At 51.3% G+C, this 24,213-nt stretch overlaps 1 protein-coding gene across 1 annotated transcript in view; it reads right to left on the minus strand.

Moving 5' to 3' along the window:
- Positions 1–1,891: 1,891 nt before the first annotated feature.
- The window catches only part of LOC119462570 (uncharacterized), a 76,428-nt gene continuing 54,106 nt past the window's right edge, over positions 1,892–24,213 (minus strand). Inside the window, exons 3-5 of the mRNA XM_037723907.2 lie at positions 8,241–8,583; positions 8,000–8,155; positions 1,892–2,385 (exon numbers count right to left, since the gene is read on the minus strand). Coding sequence (XP_037579835.2) covers positions 2,242–2,385; positions 8,000–8,155; positions 8,241–8,583 — 643 coding nt within the window. The 3' untranslated portion in view covers positions 1,892–2,241. The remainder of the gene's footprint in view (positions 2,386–7,999; positions 8,156–8,240; positions 8,584–24,213) is intronic.

Below are 24,213 nucleotides of genomic sequence, written 5' to 3' on the forward strand. Positions count from 1 at the left end.
TGAGACATAAATGACTTGATACAATATCATGACAAAATTCAAAAGTCGTACGCGATCACAAATGTCATAGAATCTTCATACCTGCATGGTGCGCTGAGCCTTGCGTAAGGGTCTCATTGGACGGGCTGTAACTATGAATGGAACAAAATTATGCAATATGTTTTTAATGATTGTGAAAGCTGATGTGGAGGAGAATAAGTGGGCAAACGTTAAGGAATATCAAAAATGGCGTTTTTTCTTTAATTGTCATCTGAAATTTCCATTGTTCGGTGTTTTCGTGAAGTTAGCCCGATAGTATCTCTTTATTGAAAAGTTATATAAATATAAGCTTTAGCAGTTTGGTAAATAAATATGCTTAGAGCGTAATGCGGAATTCTTGCCGCTCTACCAAAAGCCTTTTTTGAGATAAAGACCTACAATGTAGACAAACAAACGTTTCCTGGGCCGATTTTGAGGTTTTTTTAAAGAAATTCTGCACTACCCACAAAAGCCAAAAATAGCTGAACACAAGCAAAACATGCATATATTTATTTTTAAAGATTTCAGCTTCCGAACTTTGATATATTTTGTGTAATTCATAACCAAAGTTGGCCAAAACCGCAGAGCAGGTAAGCGCGGCACTCCATCTCTTCGTCATTATTGATTCACGGTGCTTCGAAAAAATTTTGTCAGCAAAACTAATTGCGGATTTCTTCTTTCCACTCATCAGGCAACAACATATAAAATTTTGAAATAAATTTAGAAGGCCTACCGGCCATCCTTTGTTCAATCTTACATGGAATCACCCACCTGTTATATCTGTACATATTGTATAAAGCTTTCCTCTCCTCTTCGTTTGCTCCAAGAGTCCGTCTCTCGTCGTCGACCCCGAGTCACAATAACGGTGACGATTGCGGCACTTCGTAGACCATCGGCGAAACGAATATTTATCATTGCTGGAGCCTTGGCGTGTCGCCTGAGGCCGAGTGACCCAGGTTTGTGTGGTCGACAGTGCAATGCATATTACAGGATGCATCAATACATTTTGGGCAAGTTGGTTCATCTTGAAACATGTGGGTAACAGCGCAAACAGACGACCACAAGAAGCTGGAACCACAGGATGCCAGAAGAACCGCCAACCACCGTTCATTAAATCTTCCACCGGAGGGGTGTATTGCATTTTCATGTCATGTGGGATGTTCTACGTCGGCGAAACTGGTCGCTGTGTCAATGGCCATTAGGGAAACACGCTCTAAAAGTGAAAAAAAAAACTAGATATATACGCACATATAATTGCGCACGTCAGCAAGTGTAGAGATTGTGTGGCGGCCGGTTGAAAGAGAAAGACGATTCTAGGTAAGAGCAGTGACAAGACTGCGCGCATCAGTTTGGAAGCCTAGCACATTAGGAAGTTCGGTAGCAATGGCACCCCTTCCCTTGCTATCTTTGATGCTGAATTTTATCTTCTGGATGCGGCTATCGGGGGGTTCAGATTGGCAAGGAAAATAATTGTTTGCGTCTTGTTGCTCTTGGTTGGCGGTATTGCGCTTGCGTTGTTCGCTTGCTTTCACCCTTGACATGTTATCCCCTTCATTTTCCTTGCTTCACTCTGGAATTTATAAGGTGTGCTATACTTGCCAATAAAACCAGTTAGTCAGCGCTTGTGTGTATCTGTCTCACTTCTTGTGGTCGTCTGTTTGCGCTGTTACCCACATGTTGCAGGATGCATGGCGGCACCGCAATTTAATTTTTCACCTGCAGCTCTTGTCTTCAGTGTTGTGCCTTGGAAGATAAATTCACACGAATCGCTGGCGAGAAGAAAATGTGTCATAATCTTAAAAACAAAAATAAATAAGAGGGTTTGTGAAGATTCAATGAAATAATTTATTCATTTCAACACAAAGCACGCGCCTGTAGCCGTTGCAAAGCGCTTCTACAGTTATCACTGCTCTTCGTGTACAAAAATGTTCACTCCCGTGGCCAAATAACAATAACAATACGCTCGAGGCGCTAGTTTGCAACTCATTTCACAGTAGTGAATGCTGACACCAGCCACCGTATACGTTGACTACCACGAGAAAAAGACACTTAAGACTGAACGAATTTGAGAATACATTCTCTGGTGCAAACGCACGAAAAACAAGGCACGGTGCTTCGTAATGGTTCAAGAGGTAAATGTCTAAAAGCTGTAAAAAATAAATTTAAAACTCCTAAGAACTGCGCGTCAAAAATGTTATATTAAAAGACGAAGTGGGCACGTCGTCACTGCTGAGGCATGCTTAACCCAACTGATGCAGGCATGATCGCTCGCCGAGAGGAGGACTCCTTGCTGCGGCGTCTCTGAAGCCATGAGGCGAGCCGGTGGCGGAGCGCGAGTCGTGTGAAGGCGAAGAAGACAAAGGCGCCCTGCGAGAGATACTTAACGGCGTTACCGAGACCTTCTGCCTAACCCCCGTGATAAGAGCAAATCGAATAACAGGCGAGAGACCAAATCTAAAGAACACATCACAGGGCTACTGAATGTTGGAGAAATAAGTGGTAAGAAATACCCTACGCCAGAGACCCTATACAACTCTGACCAGTGGCCTGTACGCACGTGCTTGATTATCGATGGCAAACAACAAATAGATAGCGTACACTAAATAGAGCATTCATGAATACAATTTGTACATCAATGAATCAAGTATCTTACACTTGGAAATGAAAGTGGTGGCTTAGGTTCAAGTAGGCCGCGTGGGAATTTGCAGCTCTGATCGAGAGAATTAAGCATGTTGTCTAGAAGGAAGTGGGAAGCCACTGCATATCCAGGGTCTCGTATTTACGAAGAGCCCGTACAACACATCACTTGAATGTAGTCTGAAAATCAAAGTGATGGAAGAGCCGAATCTACATCAGATTTGTGATTGGCAGCCATTAGATGGGGAGTGACAATATTTTTTACAGCCTAAGCTGTTATGGGCTCATTCCAATAGCCGTTTCGGTTCGCGATGATTCCGCCGCCGGCGGCGATCGCGTGAACCGCTATTGCAGGAACCATGAAATACCCGATTCCAGCCGCGATCGAACCCGCGCCCGCTGCGTGGGAGCCGGATACTCTACCACTGAGCCACACAAGCTCTTGCTATCTGGCCGCGGAAAATACCCTATAAGCCTAGCACGCAGGGGGAGACGAATCGAGCCTCCGCCAGTACGGTGGCGCCATCTAGGTAAGATGCCTGCAAACGCAGCGTCCGCAGGCGCAGATGACGATGTGCGATTCAGACGAGGCGCGCAATCAACGCGCTCACGAGCTGCCGAGCCTCCGCCAGTATAGTGGCGCCATCTAGTTAATATGCATGCAAACGCGGCGCGCCTAACATGTAAGTTGCAGTTGTAAGGCTTGATCGGGCTCAGCAGCCTGCTGTGGAGGGAGCATTACAAGCCGAAGCTCGCCGTCCACGCCGGGCGGACAGTTCAAACCGTTCTCGACAAAACGAGGCGAACAGACTGCCGCGAAGACCTTGTTGTGCGTGGTGCCCAAATTGGAGCTACCCTTGAGCCGCTCCACCAGCTTACGCTGTGACTGTGCTGCGTGTGCCGCGCAGGCCTGTGACTTTTATTGCGATAGCAATTATATGGACTCTTCTACCGGATTTCTGCCGTGGCTGTCGCCGTGACGTTCCCTATAGATAAAATCTTCGCCGCGCGCCGTATGCCCGAGCGGAAGCGTGCGGGGACGCGCGCTATCACGGAGAGCGAACGCACTCAATCACCCACGCGTAAGCAAGGAAGCGGGAAGCCAGCGCCGGAGGGAACGGAGGGAACGCGGGGGGAGGGCGCACTTCTACTCTGCCAACAACCGCGCTCGTCGCTCGTCCGCACCGTCTCTTATCTCCACACGGCTCTGACCTTTATGCGCCGTGCATTCGCCGCTCAGTTTCCGTTGAAGCGATAGACCGCACGTACCTTCGCCCGCTGCGGCGTATGGGCTCGCTGCCAGCGTTTTGACAGTCGTTTTCTGCCGTCATTCAGTGTGATCTATTCATGTTCGTTTGTGCGCGCTCACACCACGCTTGTTCATTCAGTTAGTAATAGTCTGGCCACATTTTCCAACGCACGCTACACATGCAATGCTGCCCGGATCGGCAGTGCAGCACTACAGGTGTGTCCCTTCGCACGCGCTGCCCACGGGAAGCGCTTCTCATCAACACCACCGTTTCACACGCGCCTTCTCGTGGTCATCGAGTCTCTCTTCATGTCGGTCTACTTACGCCGCAGCACACCTGCTTACTTAATCAGCTCATGTTTACTACAATTCATATTGCTACCAAAGCCGCTCACCTTACCTCGTATGAAAATGCTGTGTTGCTATCGCATTCATTGCTTCGCCCTTAGGGCGAAACTGACATTTTTTGATACGTTGGCACTTAGCCAAATGATTGCGCAGTCTGTTGTAGCCTTTCAGTGCTCGTTCACGCAACTCAGAAGAAACCCTCCAATGACTGCTAGCCGGAAGCCTCCATATAGCATGTTAGGACATTCCTTAGGCTTTCGCCAACATTTGGCAATTGTACGTCTTGCAGCGTTGTCTTCAGGAACCAAAGCTCGTAGAGACGTGGTAACAGCGACCACCACTCTCTGTGTTGACTGACTAATTTAAAAGATCCCTGTGGTCGATTGGCGCGCTGGAGCTTCAGTCTTCAGAGTTTGACATAACCGTCGTATAGAGGTCAGGGAAAAAGCATACCGACGCTGACTGCCTCTCACGGTCACCAATACAGCCTTCTGTCACTGAGGATAAGGGCACGGGACGCTGCATTCTTGGGATTCATCGATACATTTATCATTTCCCGGCACCAGCGCGACGACCCAGAAGTACTTCCGCTTATTGGTTGCCAGGAAGGCCGAGGCAAAGACGTGCCTCGACTGTTTGGACGAAGTCTGGCGTCATTTTGTTGGAAGGACAATGTTCTCTATATAAGAACTTTTCTCCGACGGGAAGCACCTATTTACTGGTCGTGCCTGCTTCACTTCGTAATATAATTCTCGCAGCATGTCATGATGAGGCCACCTCAGGTCATCTGGGCTACACACGAACATTGTCCCGACTGCGGCGCAAGTATTGGCTGAAGCTCCCAGCAGATGTTAAACATCATGTACGCACTTGCCCTGACTGCCAAAGACGCAAAGAGCCACCCGACAAACCAGCTGGTCCCCTACATCCTGTAGAGGTGCCGTGAGCACCATTTGCTAAAATTGGCATCGATTTTCTAGGACCGTTTCCAACTTAAACTACAGGGAAAAGGTGGATTATTGTCGCCACTCACTACCTTAGCCGTTATGTGGAGACAAAAGCTACCCAGCGGGGAACAGCAGCTGAAGCAGCTCAGGAGAACTTTCTGTGGGCCTAGTTGGTGCATACTTGATAAACTTTTTAAAGCGGAAACAGTAGACAAGGCAGAAAAGGAGAGTCAGACACCGGACAGGCGCTACTTTCATGAAAGTAGCACCCTCTTTTTGTTCCTTGTCTCTTGTTTGCGCTTTAAAAAGTTTATCATGAAGCAGCTCGATTTTTCATCAAAAACAGTGTCCTTAGGCAAGGTGCCCCAGCGGTAGTAATTACTGACAGAAGAAACGCCTTCACGGCAGAACTTATCAAACTCAGCGGCACAGCCCACTGAAAAACGACCGCCTATCATCCCCAGATGAACGGACTAACACAGCGTTTGAACAAGACACTCGTAGGCATGCTTTGCATGTACGTCGACGTAGAACATAAGAACTGAGACAAGATTTTGTCTTTTGCAACCTTCGCAGATAACACCGCTCAACAAGAAACGACTCCTATGACACCATTCAGCTGGGTACATGGTCGCGAAGCCACGACAACGTTGGATGCAATGCTGCCGCACGAGTGCGACGACATCCATGCAGGTGCTCAAGAAATTCCTCAACGTGCCGAAGAAGCCAGACAGCTTGGACGTGTACGCATCCGCCAGCAGCAAGACCAGGACGCAGTGCGGTACAATTAAGTGTCAGCAGAAATTGGTCGCCTACACACCCGGCGAGAGAGTGAGGGTTTGGATACCCATTCGGCGTAGGGGACTTTCTGAAAAATGTCGCCGTTTCACCCGAAACGCGAAGCATCAATTGCGATAGCAAATTAGTAGAGTGCTATACGGAGTAAGGATAGTAGTTTTATCAGCTGTATAAACTTGGAGATGTAGCAGCATCAGCAACGCGCAAAACTGTTGTCGACGCCGTCGGCGCTTTGCCCGCGTTCACAGCGTTCGCACCGAATGCGCGCGGCGTTGGTGACTGTTGCCGGTGCCTCTGGCGGTGGCTGGAAGGCTTTCGACTAGATTAGAACGGGATACTCGTCGAGCAGCGTCGGAGGTCTTTACCACCTTTTCGCCTCGCAACGTATATAAATACGCATTTGGTACCGCAGCTAAACGTCACCTTGCCTCCCTCCCTCCCATCCCCTCGCGGCCTTGCGCGCGACGGAAGAAGTCGCGTTTGCTCTCCGCCGTTCATTCGCTCCCCGTTAAAGTGCGCGTCCCTCGCGCGCTTTCACTCGCACAAACAGCACATGGTGCGGGGCCGCTATTTCATCGCCGTTGGACTTCCTACGGAACCTCACGGCGACGGCGACGCCGACGGCAGAAATCCGCTTGGTGTGTCCATATAATTGATATCGCAATAAAACTGCTAATGCGATATTTTTGTCCATCCGACTCCTGAACGACGTGATTTACGAGGTCGTGCCCGATGGTGAAACTTGTTTGCGGCGCCACAAGCACTCACCCGAAGTGGTGCACGTGGTGCGCATGAAGCCATACTTTCCCAAGTGACTCACGTTTTAATGTCTCGTACATGCATACGCTTAAGTTGCACATCGGGACGATGCTTCCATTGAAAGGGAGGCTAATGATGCGTCTGCTGTGCGGCAAAGAAGACGTCGTAACAATACATATCGGCACTAGTGAAATGCATAGAGAGCAAGAAAAAGAAGAAGCAGCGACTAGTGCGTGGTATTAAAAAGCCGTCCGTTCTTGTTACTGCTCCTGCTGACAAATGCGTTTCGTTTGTCCCTAGAGTTTGCGATGTCGCGACAATATGTCGCCTTAAAAAGGACAAGTCCACTTATCGAAATGTTGGCTCCTGCTTTCACCTTGTTCTAGTTTTGCTCATCGTCTTGAATTTCCATCTCCCACCTTCCCCGTGTTTTCGCTGGTTGATTGATACTCAGCGCTTTGTCCGTCTCCTTGTTGTCCTATGTCCTGAGCTGTTACACGTTTTTTTATGCCTCATACAGTTTCCCTCAAGCATACATTGTCATACCAATGTGATTCCATCCTCGCCATTCCAAATTCGTCCTTCAACTCGCAACATGCCTTCTTCGTCGCTTCATTGTCGCCAAACAGTGTCGACATCCTATCGTTGTCACGCAGTCTTACCATGGTTATTTCCGAAACGTCATGTCAATGCTGTCAAGCAGTTGTCGTCCTACCACGTTTGTCGATTCATCAACGACATTCCGTTTTTTGTAACAATTGTAATCATGCTGTTATTGAATGTGATTATGCGACCATTCTCATTCCACCGTCCACATTGCGTAACACTGACTTCGACATGCATTCGTTGTCATTTCGTTATCGTCATAGTCGTTCCATAGTCTCGCTATGCAAGTAGATGTCGTCACGCTTTCCCGTTAACCATCGTCGTCATTTGACAATTGTGAACTGTTCGTCGTCATACAAGCTTCGTCGTTCTATTGTCATGCAGTCGTCGTCATGCCGTTAGGGTCGATCCTGGCAAGCGTGTCAAAGCAAAGTCAGGCGACACCAGAGACAGTGTATGTCGCATATAGCCCAAGTATAGAAATGCTAATGACCACTGCAAAATATAAATGAAGGTATCTTCAGGAATACAGTGTGTCGCTACATTTCTCGAACGCTAATCGAATTAACATCGACGTTAATCGAGAGATGGGATCTGCCAGAAGGTTCCTTTTCACCTAAAAGCAGACGGAACTTGCCTGCAGGCTGTTGAGGATCACGAAGGCGTGCCACAGTGCCTGCACTCGTGCGAAGGGTGCCACGAATCCCAGTGTCCACGTTGCGCCCATTACCAGTGCCAGCTTAAAGTAGACCACGAGCATCCAGCGGCTGCTGCTGCAGGCGCTGCGCCGGAGCTGCCAAGGTGAGTGTCACAAACCGAATAAATGGATTTGCTTTACCTGGGGCTATAGCTAAACAATATTTATTTTCAACACTCACCTTGTCAGTCTGCGTGAGGGTGCCAGAGATACGGGCTATGGAGAGGCAGAAGAAGACCAGGTTGGTCACCACCACGGCTGCCATAGGCGCCGCAAAGAAGACGAGCAGGGCCAGTCGGTTTGAGATCCAGCAGACTCCACGACCGTAACCTGGTGCCATCGGGTGTTTCGGCGCAAGCAACCACAGGTCCATGACAGCGGATGGGACAACAACGAGACACGGCGCAGACCAGCAGTAGGCGCTGAACACGCCGAAGGCTCGGGCCCCTCTCCTTTTGCTCGGCTCCGCGCTTGACGACACGGACCAATAGAGATCCAGCGCGAGAGCAGTGGTCCAGAAAAAGCTGAAATTGATGCAAAAGAAAAAGGAAACTAACACTAAGAGACCGTTATATGAATGTACATCGTGATAGGAGTTATTCAGGCTATTTTGCCATACTATGCCGGCATGGGATCCTATGCGAGGCAGTGCGATAAATCTGTTTTGTCCATTTCTGCTCCTAGCTTTCTGCGTTAGAATTAGCGGTGTCAAAGAGGGAAAAGTGTGTGGGAAACCGGTCACGTGGTAGACGTAATATATACATAAATGTGTAAACATCAATGCATATACATATAATGTAGGTACATTAACTGTATATATATATATATATATATATATATATATATATATATATATATTGTAATGAAGAAGAACGCCTGGACTTAGGCAGCAGGATTGCCAACGGCATCGCGTGCCGCAGAAGCTCGAGCTTAGAGACTGTGCTCGGTGCAACGCTGGACCCGTCATCGGTCTTTCGTCCAATACACCTCCTTTATCATTGGTGGACGTGCTGGGTACCCCTCAACTCTGGCATCCTGGAACTCCGCACTCAGACGCTAACTTCCACCTTGCCAGACGCCTAACCACAGACGCTCCCGTCACCGCCCATTGTCTGCGCTGGGGCTATCCGCCAACGGGATCCTACCATCTTCAGCGGGACCAACGACAACGACGTTGATGATTGGCTTGCGTCCTTCGAGCGGGTAAGCGCTCATAACAAATGGGACGACTCGACCAAGCTAACCAGCGTCGCTTTCTATCTCGCGGGCGTGGCCCATCTCTGGTTCAGGAACCATGAGGCGGATTTCCGAACGTGGTCTGCGTTCAAAACAGCCTTTACAGAAGTATTTGACCATCCCGCCGTCCGCAAACTTCGATCTGAGCAGCGCTTGCGCACACGCGCGCAGGTAACGGGTGAAACATTCACCAGTTACATCGAAGACGTTGTCTATTTGTGCAAACGCGTCAATGCCACCATGTCGGAAGCGGACCGAATTAAGCACATCATGAAAGGCATTGATGATAATGCTTTCCAAATGCTCCTGGCCAAGAGCCCGAACAGTGTTGCCGACGTTATTACCCTCTGTCAGAGCTACGACGAGCTACGCAAGCAGCGAGCTTTGACGAGGCCTTCTCCTGCAACCGATGCGTCTATCTCCAGTCTGGCCATTGGTTCCGACCAGGCGTCGCTGCTCACGCAGATCAAAGCCTTTGTCCTCGAAGAAGTCGCACGAGTAGTTGTCCCTGGTACCCTTCACCCAGGTGCCTGCCAGTCCATTGCCTTCCACTCTGCGCACCGTTATTCAAGGGGAAGTCGCTGAAGCACTGCCGGTTGCGCCCCCTGCCAGCAGCCGCTTGTGGCCGCTCCGCTCACGTATGCTGCGGTAACTGCCAGGCCACGCCACGAGCCGGTACCAGCTTTTCAGCAACCGATGCGCCGTCCTCCTCCCCCCATCTCTTGGGTCGGCGCTCCTGTTGCCAACCCGTGGCGCACGCACGACGATCGGCCTATATGCTTCGCATGTAGATATCCCGGACACGTCGCAAGGTTCTGCCGCCGCGTGCAAACGATCGGCAATGATCTACAGGCGCCTCGTTACCCGGTCGAGTCCAATGCTGACTACACTCCATCCCACCCACCGCCAACTCGTACTCCGATTGATCGTCCTCGTTTCGACCATCGCCGCTCGCCATCCCCGCGACGCCGGTCGCTTTCACCGATGCGTCGGCGGCCCGTATCTAGAGACGAGGGAAACTAGAGGACGCAGTTCCCGAGGCAAGAACTGTGCCAGCATCGAAATGCCCAAGTCCTCGTTCCTTGCCTGACAATGTTATTGACGTGTTTGTCGAAGGTGTCGCTACAGTCGCTCTACTCGATACCGGCGCAGCTGTTTCTGTTATGGATGCTAAATTCTGCCGATCACTTCGTAAGTTTACGACGCCTCTTTCTGGATTGTCACTTCGGACTGCAAATGCTCAACCCGTCGAACCAACCGCAGCGTGTACGGTTCGCGTGAAGATTGAAGACGTTATGTACACTGTAGAGTTTGTAGTATTATCATCGTGCTCCCACGCATTAATTCTAGGATGGGATTTTCTGTCTCGCCACAACGCTGTCATCGATTGCGCTCGCGCTGAAGTTAAATTCTTCCAACTCAGTGACCTCGCCTTCATAGATCCTCATTCTCCCGCTAAACTTGTAGTCAAGGAAGACACCAGTATACCACCAGGCTCATCGGTCTTCTTCACGCCGTCTAATCTCTTCGTTGCCAGAAAAGCCCTTCCTCTGCCTTTTGCTACTCTTGACCTTGCCGCCGGTTTCAGCACCATGCCCGTTTATAACCTACTTCCATCCCCGCTCACATTGCTTCGTCACAAATGTCTTGGCCACGTCGAGACCGTCGATTCTAAGCAGATTGTCGCCGTTCCCGACGAGGCGTCCTCTACGACTGTTCTTGACCTGAGCGCCCTTTCTGCTACTGACACAACATCTACGGATGTCTTCACCCCATTCATCGACGAGGCTCTCACACCTTCGCAGCGATCCCAGCTTCTTGCCCTTCTGCAGCATTTACGAAGTTCTTTCGACTTCGCCCAAGAATTACTAGGCCGCACATCGACACCGGCTCCCACTCACCGCTGCGCCAACGTCCGTATCGTGTATCCGCTGCGGAACGATGCGTCATTGCAGACCAGGTCGACGACATGCTCCATCGAGGTGTGATTCAGCCTTCACAGAGCCCGTGGGCTTCTCCCGTGGTACTTGTCACAAAGAAAGACGGTTCCATACGCTTTTGTGTAGATTTTCGACGCTTAAACAAGATCACGCTGAAAGATGTTTACCCACTGCCACGCATTGATGATGCTCTGGACTGCTTACAAGGCGCCGAGTTTTTCTCCTCCTTGGACTTGCGGTCAGGCTACTGGCAGGTCCCGATGGCGGAGGCCGATCGCCCAAAAACTGCCTTCGTTACGCCAGATGGCCTATATGAGTTCACCGTCATGCTTCGGACTTTGCAACGCTCCTGCTACATTCGAAAGGATGATGGACAATGTTTTGCGCGGCCTTAAATGGAAGATCTGCTTATGTTACCTTGACGACATCGTAGTGTTCGCCCCCTGATTTCGCAACACACCTGCGCCGCCTTCAGCACGTACTCAGTTCCTTGATCAACGCCGGTCTGCAGCTTAATCTGAAGAAATGTCGCTTTGCCGCACGCAATTTGACGATCCTCGGCCGCGTTGTGTCTAAGGATGGCATTCTTCCAGATCCCCAGAAATTATGGGCCGTCTCTGCGTTTCCTCAGCCCACTACAATGAAAGAACTTCGCAGTTTCATCGGCATATGCTCTTATTTCCGGCGCTTTGTTCAAAACTTCGCATCTATCCTATCACCCCTCAAGCAACTGCTTCGTGGTGCCAAAGACCTCTCATCGTGGTCCCCTGCCTGCGACCATGCGTTCTCAACCTTGCGCCGTCTTCTCACAACGCCACCTATTCTTCGCCATTTTGACCCTCAAGCCCATACTGAAGTTCATACCGACGCAAGTGGTGCAGGCCTTGGTGCTGTGCTTGCACAGCGTAATCCTGGCCACGCAGAATACGTCGTGGCTTATGCGAGCCGCACGCTCACCAAGGCGGAGGGCAATTACAGCGTCACGGAAAAGGAGTGCTTGGCCATCGTCTGGGCACTTGGCCATCGTCTGGGCACTTGGCCATCGTCTGGGCACTTGGCCATCGTCTGGGCACTTGGCCATCGTCTGGGCACTTGGCCATCGTCTGGGCACTTGGCCATCGTCTGGGCACTTGGCCATCGTCTGGGCACTTGGCCATCGTCTGGGCACTTGGCCATCGTCTGGGCACTTGGCCATCGTCTGGGCACTTGGCCATCGTCTGGGCACTTGGCCATCGTCTGGGCACTTGGCCATCGTCTGGGCACTTGGCCATCGTCTGGGCACTTGGCCATCGTCTGGGCACTTGGCCATCGTCTGGGCACTTGGCCATCGTCTGGGCACTTGGCCATCGTCTGGGCACTTGGCAAGTTTCGCCCTTATTTATATGGCCGCTCTTTTGACGTCGTGACCGACCACCATGCGCTGTTTTGGCTTTCGAATTTAAAAGACCCATCTAGTCGCCTCGCTCGCTGGGCTCTGCGAATCCAGGAGTATGAAATACGCGTAGTGTATCGTTCCAGGCGGAAGCATTCGGACGCTGACGGTCTTTCCCGCTCACCAGTTTCGCCAGAGGTCACTCGTGAGTCCCCCTGTGAGAGCACGTTGTCATCTCTTGACTTCGACACCATTGCTGCCGAACTACACAATCATCCCTGGACTGCATCACTTTTAGACCTTCTTTCGGATTCACCAACAGCTCGGGCTTCTAGAGCACCTCGGCGCCAGGTTCCGCATTTTGCGATCCGTGATCAGCTCCTGTACCGGCGCAACTATGCCCCTGAGGGACGTACGTGACTGCTAGTCATCCCGAGAGCCTTGACATCAGAGATCTGTTCCTCTTTCCACTCGGACCCCCAGTGTGGCCACGCCGGCGTTTTCAAGACGTACGAACGACTTCGGCACCGCTACTACTGGCGGGGTGTGTACACCTTCGTTCGAAACTTCGTCCGTTCTTGCCGTGAATGTCAGCAACGCAAATCCCCGCCACATCTCTCAGCCGGTGAACTCCAACCCCTGCCATGTCCTTCTCAACCTTTTGATCGCGTTGGTGTCGATCTATATGGGCCTCTTCCCTTGACTACATCCGGCAACCGGTGGATTATAGTTGCCGTTGACCACTTGACATGCTATGCAGAAACTGCTGCCCTCCCAGCTGCTACTGCGCAGGAAATCGCCACTTTTATACTGCGCCATTTTGTGCTTCGTCATGGAGGCCCTCGTGAACTCCTAAGCGATCGAGGCCACGCCTTCCTGTCTGAAGTTGTCGAGAAATTGCTTGCTGAATGCGCTATTGTTCATCGCACATGCACCGCCTATCATCCCCAAACCAATGGTACCACGGAACGCTTTAATCGCACCCTTGGTGACATGCTATGTACATCGCATCCGACCACTCCAATTGGGACCTAGTTCTTCCATTCGTCACCTACGCCTACAATACTGCTACGCAAGCCACTACCGGTTTCTCCCCCTTCTATCTTTATGGCCGTCATCCTTCCCATACAATTGATACCATTCTGCCCTACCAGTCAGACGCATCAGAATACCGGCCAATCTTGGATGCCACAAGACAAGCTGAACAATGTCGTCAGTTGGCCCGCCGCTTCACTTCGGACAATCAGATTCTCGAAAAGTCAAAACACGAAGCCCGCAACTCGACCCCAACTTTTAAACCGGGAGACCTCGTTTGGCTGTCCGTACCGAACCGCACACCAGGACTTGCTTCAAAACTTCTTCCGAATTACGATGGACCACACCGCTTTTTGCAGCAAACTTCTCCCGTCAACTACCTGATCGAGCTACCCGCCGTGGTTGCTCAGTGGCTATGGTGTTGGGCTGCTGAGCACGAGGTAGCGGGATCGAATCCCGGCCACGGCAGCCGCATTTCGATGGGGGCGAAATGCGAAAGCACCCGTGTTCTTAGATTTAGGTGCAAGTTAAAGAACCCCAGGTGGTCCAAACTTCCGGAGTCCCCGACTAAGGCATGCCTCATAATCATATCGTGGTTTTGGCACGTAAAACCCCATAATTTAATTTTAATTTTTTACCTGATCGAGCCACTGACACCACCTTCTGACATGCGTCGTCGCAACCACGAAGTCGTCCACGTCCAGCGGCTCAAGCCGTATCATGATTCTGTGCCCTCATCTTCAGACTAATTCGCCAGGATGGCTGCTTTTTCCAATGGGGCAATTGTAATGAAGAAGAACGCCTGGACTTAGGCAGCAGGATTGCCAACAGCATCGCGTGCCGCAGAAGCTGGAGCTTAGAGATTGTGCTCGGTGCAACGCTCGACCCGTCATCGGTCTTTCGTCCAATAAACCTGCTTTAAATAATATATATATATATATATATATATATATATATATATATATATATTGTAAAGATGAAGACAAGAACTTGGGCTCGGGGCGCTCGGACACCGGGCGCTGGGGGGCGAACGAGAAAAAAGGAAGACGACGAGGCAGAGAATCGAACAGCCGGCCCAGGAACGGGTGCTGTCTCTGTGTCTCCGTTATTGCATTACAATGGCGCAGCCGGCGAACGCCAAGTCTTAAGGGGCTTCAGCCTTAAGCACCGTCCTGCGGAGGCCTTGCGTCCTCCGGCATCTCGCCGTCCAGGATCCTTCCGGCGAGGGAACGCCGTCAACGCTTCCCTTCGCATAGATGCCGCGCCTGGGACTACGTCAAGGTCCGATCCGCCAAGGCATGCCGTCCACGCTGGCTTAGACATGGATCCTCGCCGTCGTACGTTCCTTCTGCGGCCAGGGAACGCCGTCCACGCTTCCCATGCCCTTCATCCCGGCCCCACAACATCATCGACCTCTCAGCCAGCAAGGGATGCTGTTCAAGCTCCCCTGGCCATGCTTCCGGCTGCAGTGAGTACCGCGGCCACCACCAGCCCTGGCTCAAAGGATGCCGTCCGCGCTCCCTTGGCCAGTGGTCCAGCTGGCCCGAGTACTGCGGCCGCTGCCGCCGCCTCAGTGTTCGCGGTTTCCGCCCCTGGTGCCTCGCCCGGTTTGGCACCGGGAACCATGGCTGATATAACTCGAGCCATCTCAACACTGTCACGACGGTTTGAAGACGCCGCCAAGATTCTGACATCCACTACCGCGTATGGTATGCGGCTTCCTGTGTGCGACTTAGCACTTCCTGAGTTTCGTGGGTTCCAAGACGATCCTGCGCAATGGCTGAAGATTGCCGACTCCTTGGGCGACAGGCACGGTTGGTCCGACGGTGCCAAACGTTCGTATGCCGAGGGAAGGCTTCGTGAAGCCGCCGAAGCGTGGAACAGGTACAACGGTCATACGTACCGGTCATGGCGTGAGTGGTCAGAAGCACTGCTAACAGTTTTCGGGAGCCTTGCTTCGTCATACGATGATCGATTTATGCGGATGCGCGCTCGACGCCAAGGCCCATCTGAAGATGTCGTCGTCTACATTTATGACAAATTAAGGCTCCTCGGCGCATGCAGCCTGACCTGGCCTTCTCCTACGGCTCGGCAATACGTACTGGATGGACTGCTAAATTCCATACATGGGGCCATTTTGGCGGCCCAACCCCTCGAAACAACAGCAGAAGTTTTTTCTCGTAAAGCAGCCGAGCTGCAAGAAAGCGGACGACGCCGGCAGGCTCTCGCTACGCTGAATACAGGCTCCTCGCGGGACCTGCATCCTCTATCTATACAAGGCTCTACAACATTCTGCGGCAGGTGCCAATGCAACGACACCGCAGACTCCCCACAAGAGAACCACAACCGGGCTTACTACGAGACGTGCGAGCTACCACTACTTCAAGTGCACCTCGATAAAATCGACGACTTATGTCCTGCTGTGGACACAGACGCTGAACGGTCAGCCATGAATAGTGTGTCGTCGGCGCCATCCACCAACGAGATAGCCCGCCAGCCCGTCTACGAGACGACGTTAGGCCCACGTGTCAAGCAGCGAGAACCCGACCAGGGCCCGGACCGACCTTCCCAGAGTCCCGCAATCACTCTCCTCGGGCAGCAGCAGCAGCCACGTGCAGGTACGCTCCACCTGAAGCCACCACCGCACCAGGGGAGCAGCCGCAGCACCCCGGTATCCTCCAGTACCCAGCAGCAACCAGTCCCAACACCCCATGGTTCCAGCAGCAGTGGCGGTGGCAATCCCTCAGCCCCGACTCCTGCCACCACAGATCACGACCCGGTGTTCAGGCAAGCGTCAGCGGCCATTGACCAGAGCCATCCACCACCATGGTCGCCCACCTCCGCGAACGCTCCCGCCGGGGCTGTCGCCATCAAGCGCAGCATCCACGCAGGCGTCAAGGCGCTCTTTCCAGGGTCAGCGCGGAGCGCAGCCCCAGAATGGCTCCGACCATGCCCTCCAGCCACCCAGAGCACTACCACCCGCGGACAGCCTCCCAAGCTACACCTGTGACAGTTCCCGAAAGCCTGAGGAGAAGAGGGGAAGACCGGTAGCACCACCCACAAAAATCAACGGAGCACCCTCCAAGGGAATTTCCCCAACCCCACCCGAAACCTACAACGCTGAGCGGCAGGACAATCGACGGCAAGACCTGCGACCAGAGCGCAATAGTCAGTGCCGATCCCCCGAGGAGTTGGTTGCGCGCTGGACGGTCTTGTCGACTACTTCCAACGACGACTACACAATAATTTTCCAGCATCAGCGCACATTCACAACCGCCAGAGCTATCTTCAGCAGCGTGGCCGAGTGTAAAGATGAAGACAAGAACTTGGGCTCGGGGCGCTCGGACACCGGGCGCTGGGGGGCGAACGAGAAAAAAGGAAGACGACGAGGCAGAGAATAGAACAGCTGGCCCAGGAACGGGTGCTGTCTCTGTGTCTCCGTTATTGCATTACAATATATATATATATATATATATATATATATATATATATATATACACACACATACTATTGTGCAACTGATGGAGGTCTGCTCCGGACTTTCGCTAGTTACACTTGGCTCCTCGAGGAGGCAGGACGTGTTTCGACTGCTTCTGAACAACACTATGCAATGTGGTGAATGCGGTTTTAAATCGTGGATTCGGGTCCTCAAAGCAGTGCAATGTAACGTTAACGCATTTCTCTCGCACTTACCCCTAAATGGCTACTGACTTTTTCTTTCCCCCCTTTCTCTTTGACCACGTGTAAGCGAGTCAGCTGGGAATGATGTCAGCTGGGAATGATCTTGGTTAACGTGCCTGCATTTCATTATTATCTATCTCTGGCTCCTTTCTGGAGTGGCCCAATGGCCGCATGCGACCGCGTCCCATGTAGGTTTTATCTCGCCTCTCCGAGTCCATCACAGGTGCCTATCGGAAGAGGCCTCCTGATTAGCCAAGTGCTAGAATGTATGAATGACGAAAGTTGCAAAGGCGATGGCAACAAATCATCAATCATTATTGGCATTGTATCGTGCCACTTGTGCTTCCGTCCACCACAGCTTCAGCTAGCGATTATGCACGTGATGCAATTGCTCGTGCTGATCATGCTCGTCAACTTGCGCGCGCTCGTCTGCAAATCCCTCAAGACAAACAGAAGCACCACTACGACTTCCATCATCGTGATGCCCATTTGGCGCCCGGCACCCTAGTGTTGCTTTGGTCACCGCCTCGTAAAGTTGGTCTCTGCGAAAAACTGCGCTCCTGTTACACAGACCCATATCGCATGCTCCGCCAAGTGACCGACGTCAATTATGAAATCGTTCTAGCCACGCCCACTACGTCCTCTGCTGTAACAACCAGTGACATTGACGGCCGTTGTCCGACTCAAGCGTACAACTCACCACGCGCCTTGGTTATCTATCAGCCCCACGACTACAGTGTACTAGAAGAGCTATTCTAGTACACTCTACCCATGACAGCGCTTTAGCCGCCGGGGGGGGGGGGGGGGGGGTTAGTATTACGATACCACCGACAGATGCTATAGAGACGAGCCGCCGCGAGAAATACGATGAAGTGTCTGGGCTCTTGGTGCGAGCGCGAGTCTGCCTGGTGGTCTGGCTTCAGTGTAAATAGCGTCTAAATAGCCTCTTTTGTCTGTGTTTCCACGTGTAAGAATATGTATGTAATACACAGGAGTGCTTACAGATAATTTACGACAGGATTTTTTTTACATTTACGGAGCGACATAAGCCACCTAACCACATTTAGACGGTGAGGAATTATTATGGCTTTTTCTAACTTTGTTTTCTTATGTTTCACCGCCGACAGTACGGCATATGCCTCAGCCATAAATGTACTTGTTTCAGTGTGCCGAACGTCTGTTTTAGAGAAAGATGGCCCCAGTGCCGCCTAAAGCACATCGGCATGTGACCCAAACGCGACAGTGTAATACTCCAGGCGTGAGTACTTCGCCTGAACTTCAAGAAAGTGCACTCGAATGTGCGCGTTGATACCTTGATACCTGCCTTGATACCTTGTTAATTTCATAAACGATGTGTGACATTCGAGCAGCTCACACGGCCAAGGTGGTAACATGTTCGCCTGAGGCATTAGGCGATGTTCCAGGAGCGGGACAGCCATTCCTTCACTCCTCACACGAACTGAAAAGTGCTCGCTCACTGAGGCTTAGTTGCGAAATAGAGTGGCAGATGCATCGTTTATGGTAGAATGGCACAGGTGCTCACAGTTAGAACTTTCAGGAAGTATCAATAACTCAAATATGCCATTTGTAAATTTACTGACCACTCCCTTGATTCTACGTAGAGCCTCTGCATCGGGCTTGTGCTTAATGCACCGGTCGCTAGTCGTATACTTAAATGGTGAAGCGGATCTAAAATCTTCAGCCCACTGGGTGTAGGAGGGTTATAAACTAGAGCGTCGTAATCTAATCGTGATCTTATAAGGATGTTGTGCAGGTTCATCAGGCACTTCCTATCGATACCCCATGCTGTACGTGAGAGACGCTTTGATAGATTCATTGTCATGTTCAAATATTTAATGTGAGGAACGAATGCAAATTTTGAGTATAAAATCATGCAATGAAATTTGTATTCTTTACTCACAGGTAGTCTACTTCCAGAAATATTAATATTATCTTCTGCAATAATTCCCATCTAATGGCAATGGGAATTAATAGGAAGATGGGAATTAATTACCATATAACAAGCGAAGCTTGTTATAACTCACATTTTGGTGACGCCCATGTACGCACAAAGTTATCATCAGCATTGGCTCGAACGTCGTATTCTTCCGCAGCTGGTCGGACTATAGCCGCTGTTGTTCTCGTGAACGTGACATAAGGTGTGCGCGTGTTCACGCTACGTCGGACTGTATTGAGGCCTTTACGGATCCCTGAAAGGAGATATTGCCGCCGTTGCCCAAGTAGAGTTGGGCCCGGCTGCGAGTTGCAACCAAGTCTCACTTCTTTACTGATCACCGCAGTGTCTTCAAAGGCATACAAAATGACGAATAAACACTGTATTCATTACAAACATGTCTGTATGTCATTGCGAAACCACACCTAGGCCACAATTCGGCAATGGGCCTAGCCAGGGCAGTGAAGCTTTGGCTATCAACAAAGGTTAACCAAAGTTAAACCACACCAATTTGAGGGGCGAAGCTCCTTATAGCGGCACCCGTTCCGTCCCCGTCGTCGTAGTAGTAGTGTGTAACCAGTCTGAGAGAAATGAGAAAAAAAATTCCGAAGTTGTGTCCGTAGCGCGGAATCGAACCAGGGACCCCTCGCTTCCGAGCGCGCGGCGTTAGCCCACTACGCCACGAAGCGGACATGGACACACGCACCACGATGGCAATAAATACCCAACATTAACGAAAGGCCGCGTTTCTAGCGCGTTTCTAACGCGTTTGTGCTAGCGCGTTACGGCCCGTGTAAGAAGCTGGTGTAAGACGCTGTGGCCTCTCCGCCTTACCTTCAACGCGTTTCGAACGCGCTGCCCAAAGCGGTGGCAAGTCAAGTTCAAGTCGAGGAGCGTTTATGAATACGGGGGGTATACTCTCTCAGCAGTCATGTGATGGCGTCGGCAAACGCGGTGCACGTTCCGGCATGTGTAAATGGCTGCGTAAGACGCTGTGGCCGCTCCCCCTTACTAGAGAGTACTGCACGTTTCTAACGCGTTTGTGCTAGCGTCCCCTTAAGCGGGAGATCCGATGATTCCCTCCGGAGCTTCGCCCACTCATCATCATTCATCCCGTGGATATGCTGCTGATTTTTTATATAAAAACGCATTTGGTGCCGCAGCTAAACGTCGCCTTCCCTCCGTCCGTCCGTCACCCCGCGGCCTTTAACGCGACGGAAGAAGCCGAGTTTGCTCTCCGCTCCCCGTGAAAGCGCGCGTCCCTCACGCGTCCCTCGCGCGCTTTCACTAGCACATACAGCATACAGCGCGCGGCGACGCTTTCATCGCCGTTTTAATCTATACGGAACCTCACGACGATGACGGCAGAAATCCGCTCGGAGTGTCCATTTAATTGCTATCGCAATAAAAGAAAGAAGACGCAGTCACACACACGTTCGCGTGAAGTACGGAGTATTTAGTCGGCTCTCCTCTCGCGGCCACGACGGCAGCCATTCTTCGTGGCAGACTCGTACAGGCTGGTGGTAAAGGTGGAGCCCGCCGCCAGCCTCTGCCATTCTGCATGTACCCCCGAGCAACTGCCGTCGGCACGCAAGCGCGCTCCAGCGCGCCAGGCTGGCCCTGCGGTGAACCACAGTCCCGCTCATTCGCAATCGGATGCAATAAGGCTACGGTCAAAACGCTCTCACCCTCGCAGTATACCACAATGCAATACCTTGCTTTCACGGGTGGCCAAGGACAGCGCTGCATGCACTAGCGGCCACGCGCTCGCAGTGTCGCGTTTGAATCCGTGAGCACTGTACAACTCCATATCTCCTGATGAAAGCGAAGCTTGTATTGCCTCACAGGTGTCGGTGCCGTTGTAGCTGTGACCGCAAAAAGCCCGTCGCGCGCAAGTGTAGGAACAACAGCGCGACCGCTGGTGAAACACGTGAGGCGCGCGCCTGTAACACTTGACCGCGGCACCCAATCAGGAACGGGCGCGCGCCGGGGAAGGGAAAGTGAAGGAAAGGGACTCGCGCGCTTTGTGTCGGGCCTATGCACGCTCGCCAAACGGATGGGAAGGCCTAGCGTTCGGTAGGTGGCGGAACAGGCCGCTTTCGAAGAGAAACGCCGTCAACGTCGCCCGGAGCAGGTGCGCGTTCGCCGTGCGGTCCTGCGTTCAAGGCAGCTCAAGTCCGGGTTTGGTTACAGCTGCAAGCAGCGGATCCCACGTTAAAAGCCCGTCTTACCGAAGCCCAGCGTCAACGAAGGGAAGCGAACCCCTAGGCGAGGGAACGCGATACCCAATTTTGAGCCTACGACAAGCTTCGCGGGCCCCCTAGTTCTCGGTAGGGGAAGGGTCGACGAATTTTTTCATTTTGTTTTCATCCTCAATACTTCTCTATCGAGCTTGTACCGCTACCTGTGCATGTAAAGGATCCGGTCGTATCAATCTCTTCCTGCTTTTTTTCCACCAAAACTCTACAAGTGTCTTCTTTATCTTGACTGCTGACTGGTTGATCCTTACGTCCACTTTATGTCCAACCGGTTCTGGAAGGTGAACGTTACCTACGGGTCTCACTGGTTGAATCCCTTCGCGTTACTTAGGATGTGCTGCGTGATGTCCGGATTTTCGCTGCACCATACAAATGCCTCATCCAGTTGCGAATATTTGCTCCGTTATGTTTTTGTCCTTAGGTAACCGGCTCGAGCCTTAAAGAACAAGGCACTTCCCTCCATTATATCGTACAGATCTACCCATCTTATTCTTATAAATCTCCATGCTCTTTTTTGTTTCCATTCTTTACATCCAATTCACTTTCTGTTTCTCTGGCTTTCTTTCTGATGACTTCCGCTTCTCTACACTTTCCATTACCCTTTACTTGGTTGCCAACTTGACCACTTTCTCCATTCTGTGTCCACGCTTTTCAGGTGCACTTTAGCAGGCCATTTATTTTGATCCATGTTCCTGAGTCTTTCTTAAAAACTAGTTTTGCTCTGCGCTTCTCTGACTTCAACGAGGCCCAACCCATCTCACCCTGCACTGCCTCATTTGTGGTTTTGCCGTGGGTTCCCAATGCGAACCAGCATACCGATTTTTGATGAACTTTCAACCCCAACAAGATATCCGCTTTTAAGCAGTGTAGCATTTACGAACGTTAGCGCAGGCACCATTACTCCTTTCCAGATTTCACACAACACCTTTAATTTATTGTGGCCCCAAAGTACTCTATGTTGCATTATTGCTGCATTCGGCTTCCCCATTATTTTCAGATTATCTTGATGGGTGCTTGAGAAAGTCTTTCCTTCGTTTATGTGTATGCCGAGGTATTTATACTGCTTTACTGTGGGTTGGACTTCTTGAATTGACACCACGTAATTACTCGCCCCTTCATTAAAGATCACAATTCTCAATTTCTCTGTGCTAAACTTACGGCCTACATTTGTCACTGCGTTACCCCACATATTCGCAATGGTCTGTAAATCTCTTGCATTGTCCGCTACTAGCACTATGTCATCCGCATGCATCAGTCCGCTGACCTTCTGTTGCACCATTTGTCCATTACGCATATAGGATAAATCAAACACTAATTTGCTTTTTCCCTGTGAGCTTTTTATGACCTTAATATAAAACGTGAACAACAATGGAGAGAGACGACATCCTTGCTTCAGTCCTTGAATTCCCACCCCTTCATTACCTTTCCGACCTTCCCATACAACTTGTACTGGGTTGTCTATATATCTCCCTCAAGAGCTCGACGAAGTCATCATCTACGACTTCATGCTTAAGAATATATTGCCACAAGACAGTGAAGGGGTTGCTACTATAGGTCGGACGAAGACGACGGCGACGCAGTGGCCAGAGGCGCGCGACAGTCTTGCATCCATCGCCGCTGCTTGTCCAAACCTTGTATATAGCAATACTCCCTAAATAAACGTTATCACCGCAACATCTTTTGGTGGAAGCGCTGGGTAAACCTGTCAACATGCCGGCTCCGTCAACCAAGCACGGCACTTCGAAGCGGTCGCCGTCTTGGTTGCTCCGTGATGACCAGTGAAGTGCCGACGGTGCAGCAGCCACCGGCTCCTGTAATTCTTTTGCACCCACACGACCCGGGAACCTTTTCTGGCACAGATGGCTTGGATGTGGAAGACTGGATCGACATGTACAAGCGCGTCAGCAACCGCAACAGGTGGGACCCCACGGTTATGTTAGCCAACGCAATATTCTATCTGAAAGAGACGGCACGCGTGTGGTACCGGACGCATGAAGATCTTACAAGTTGGGACGCTTGCAAGGCGAAGCTGCGTGAGTTGTTCAGCAGATCATTTGGCCGACAGCAGTCCGCTAAAAAGGAGTTGGGATCTCGTATTCAGACGACCACTGAATCGTACATTTCGTACAAACAGGACGTACTGGGCCTTTGTCGAAAAGGTGACGCAAAAATGGCCGAAGATGACAAGATATCGCATATTTTGAAAGGAATAGCCGACGACGCGTTTAATCTACTGGTGTATAGGACTGTACGACGGTCGACGCCATAGTTAAGGAATGCCAGCGCTTTGAACAAGCGAAGAGTCGCCGCATCACCCGCCAGTTCCTTCGGCTACCTAACACCGCCGCCACATCATCATGCGAGGACCCACCGACGCCTGTACCGGCTACAGCATCAGAAGATGTAACGCGTATTGTCCGCCGCGAAGTCGAAGCTCTAGCTCCTACGGTCGTTCTTCCAGACGTTCACTCAGCCAACCTGCCCATCGTGTCACTCGTACAAGCAGTCGTCCGCCTGGAATTCGCGTACATGGGATTATCATAGGCCGTTTGTTCCAGTCCGTACATCCGAACGTACCCCTGCAAATATCACCCAGAACCAGCTCTACCCTTCGCGCTACAGAAACCCGGCTGACTGGAGGACGGCAGACGACAGACCCATATGTTTCTACTGCTCTC

Source organism: Dermacentor silvarum, chromosome 8 (genome assembly GCF_013339745.2).
Source record: "Dermacentor silvarum isolate Dsil-2018 chromosome 8, BIME_Dsil_1.4, whole genome shotgun sequence".
Lineage (NCBI taxonomy): Eukaryota > Metazoa > Arthropoda > Arachnida > Ixodida > Ixodidae > Dermacentor > Dermacentor silvarum.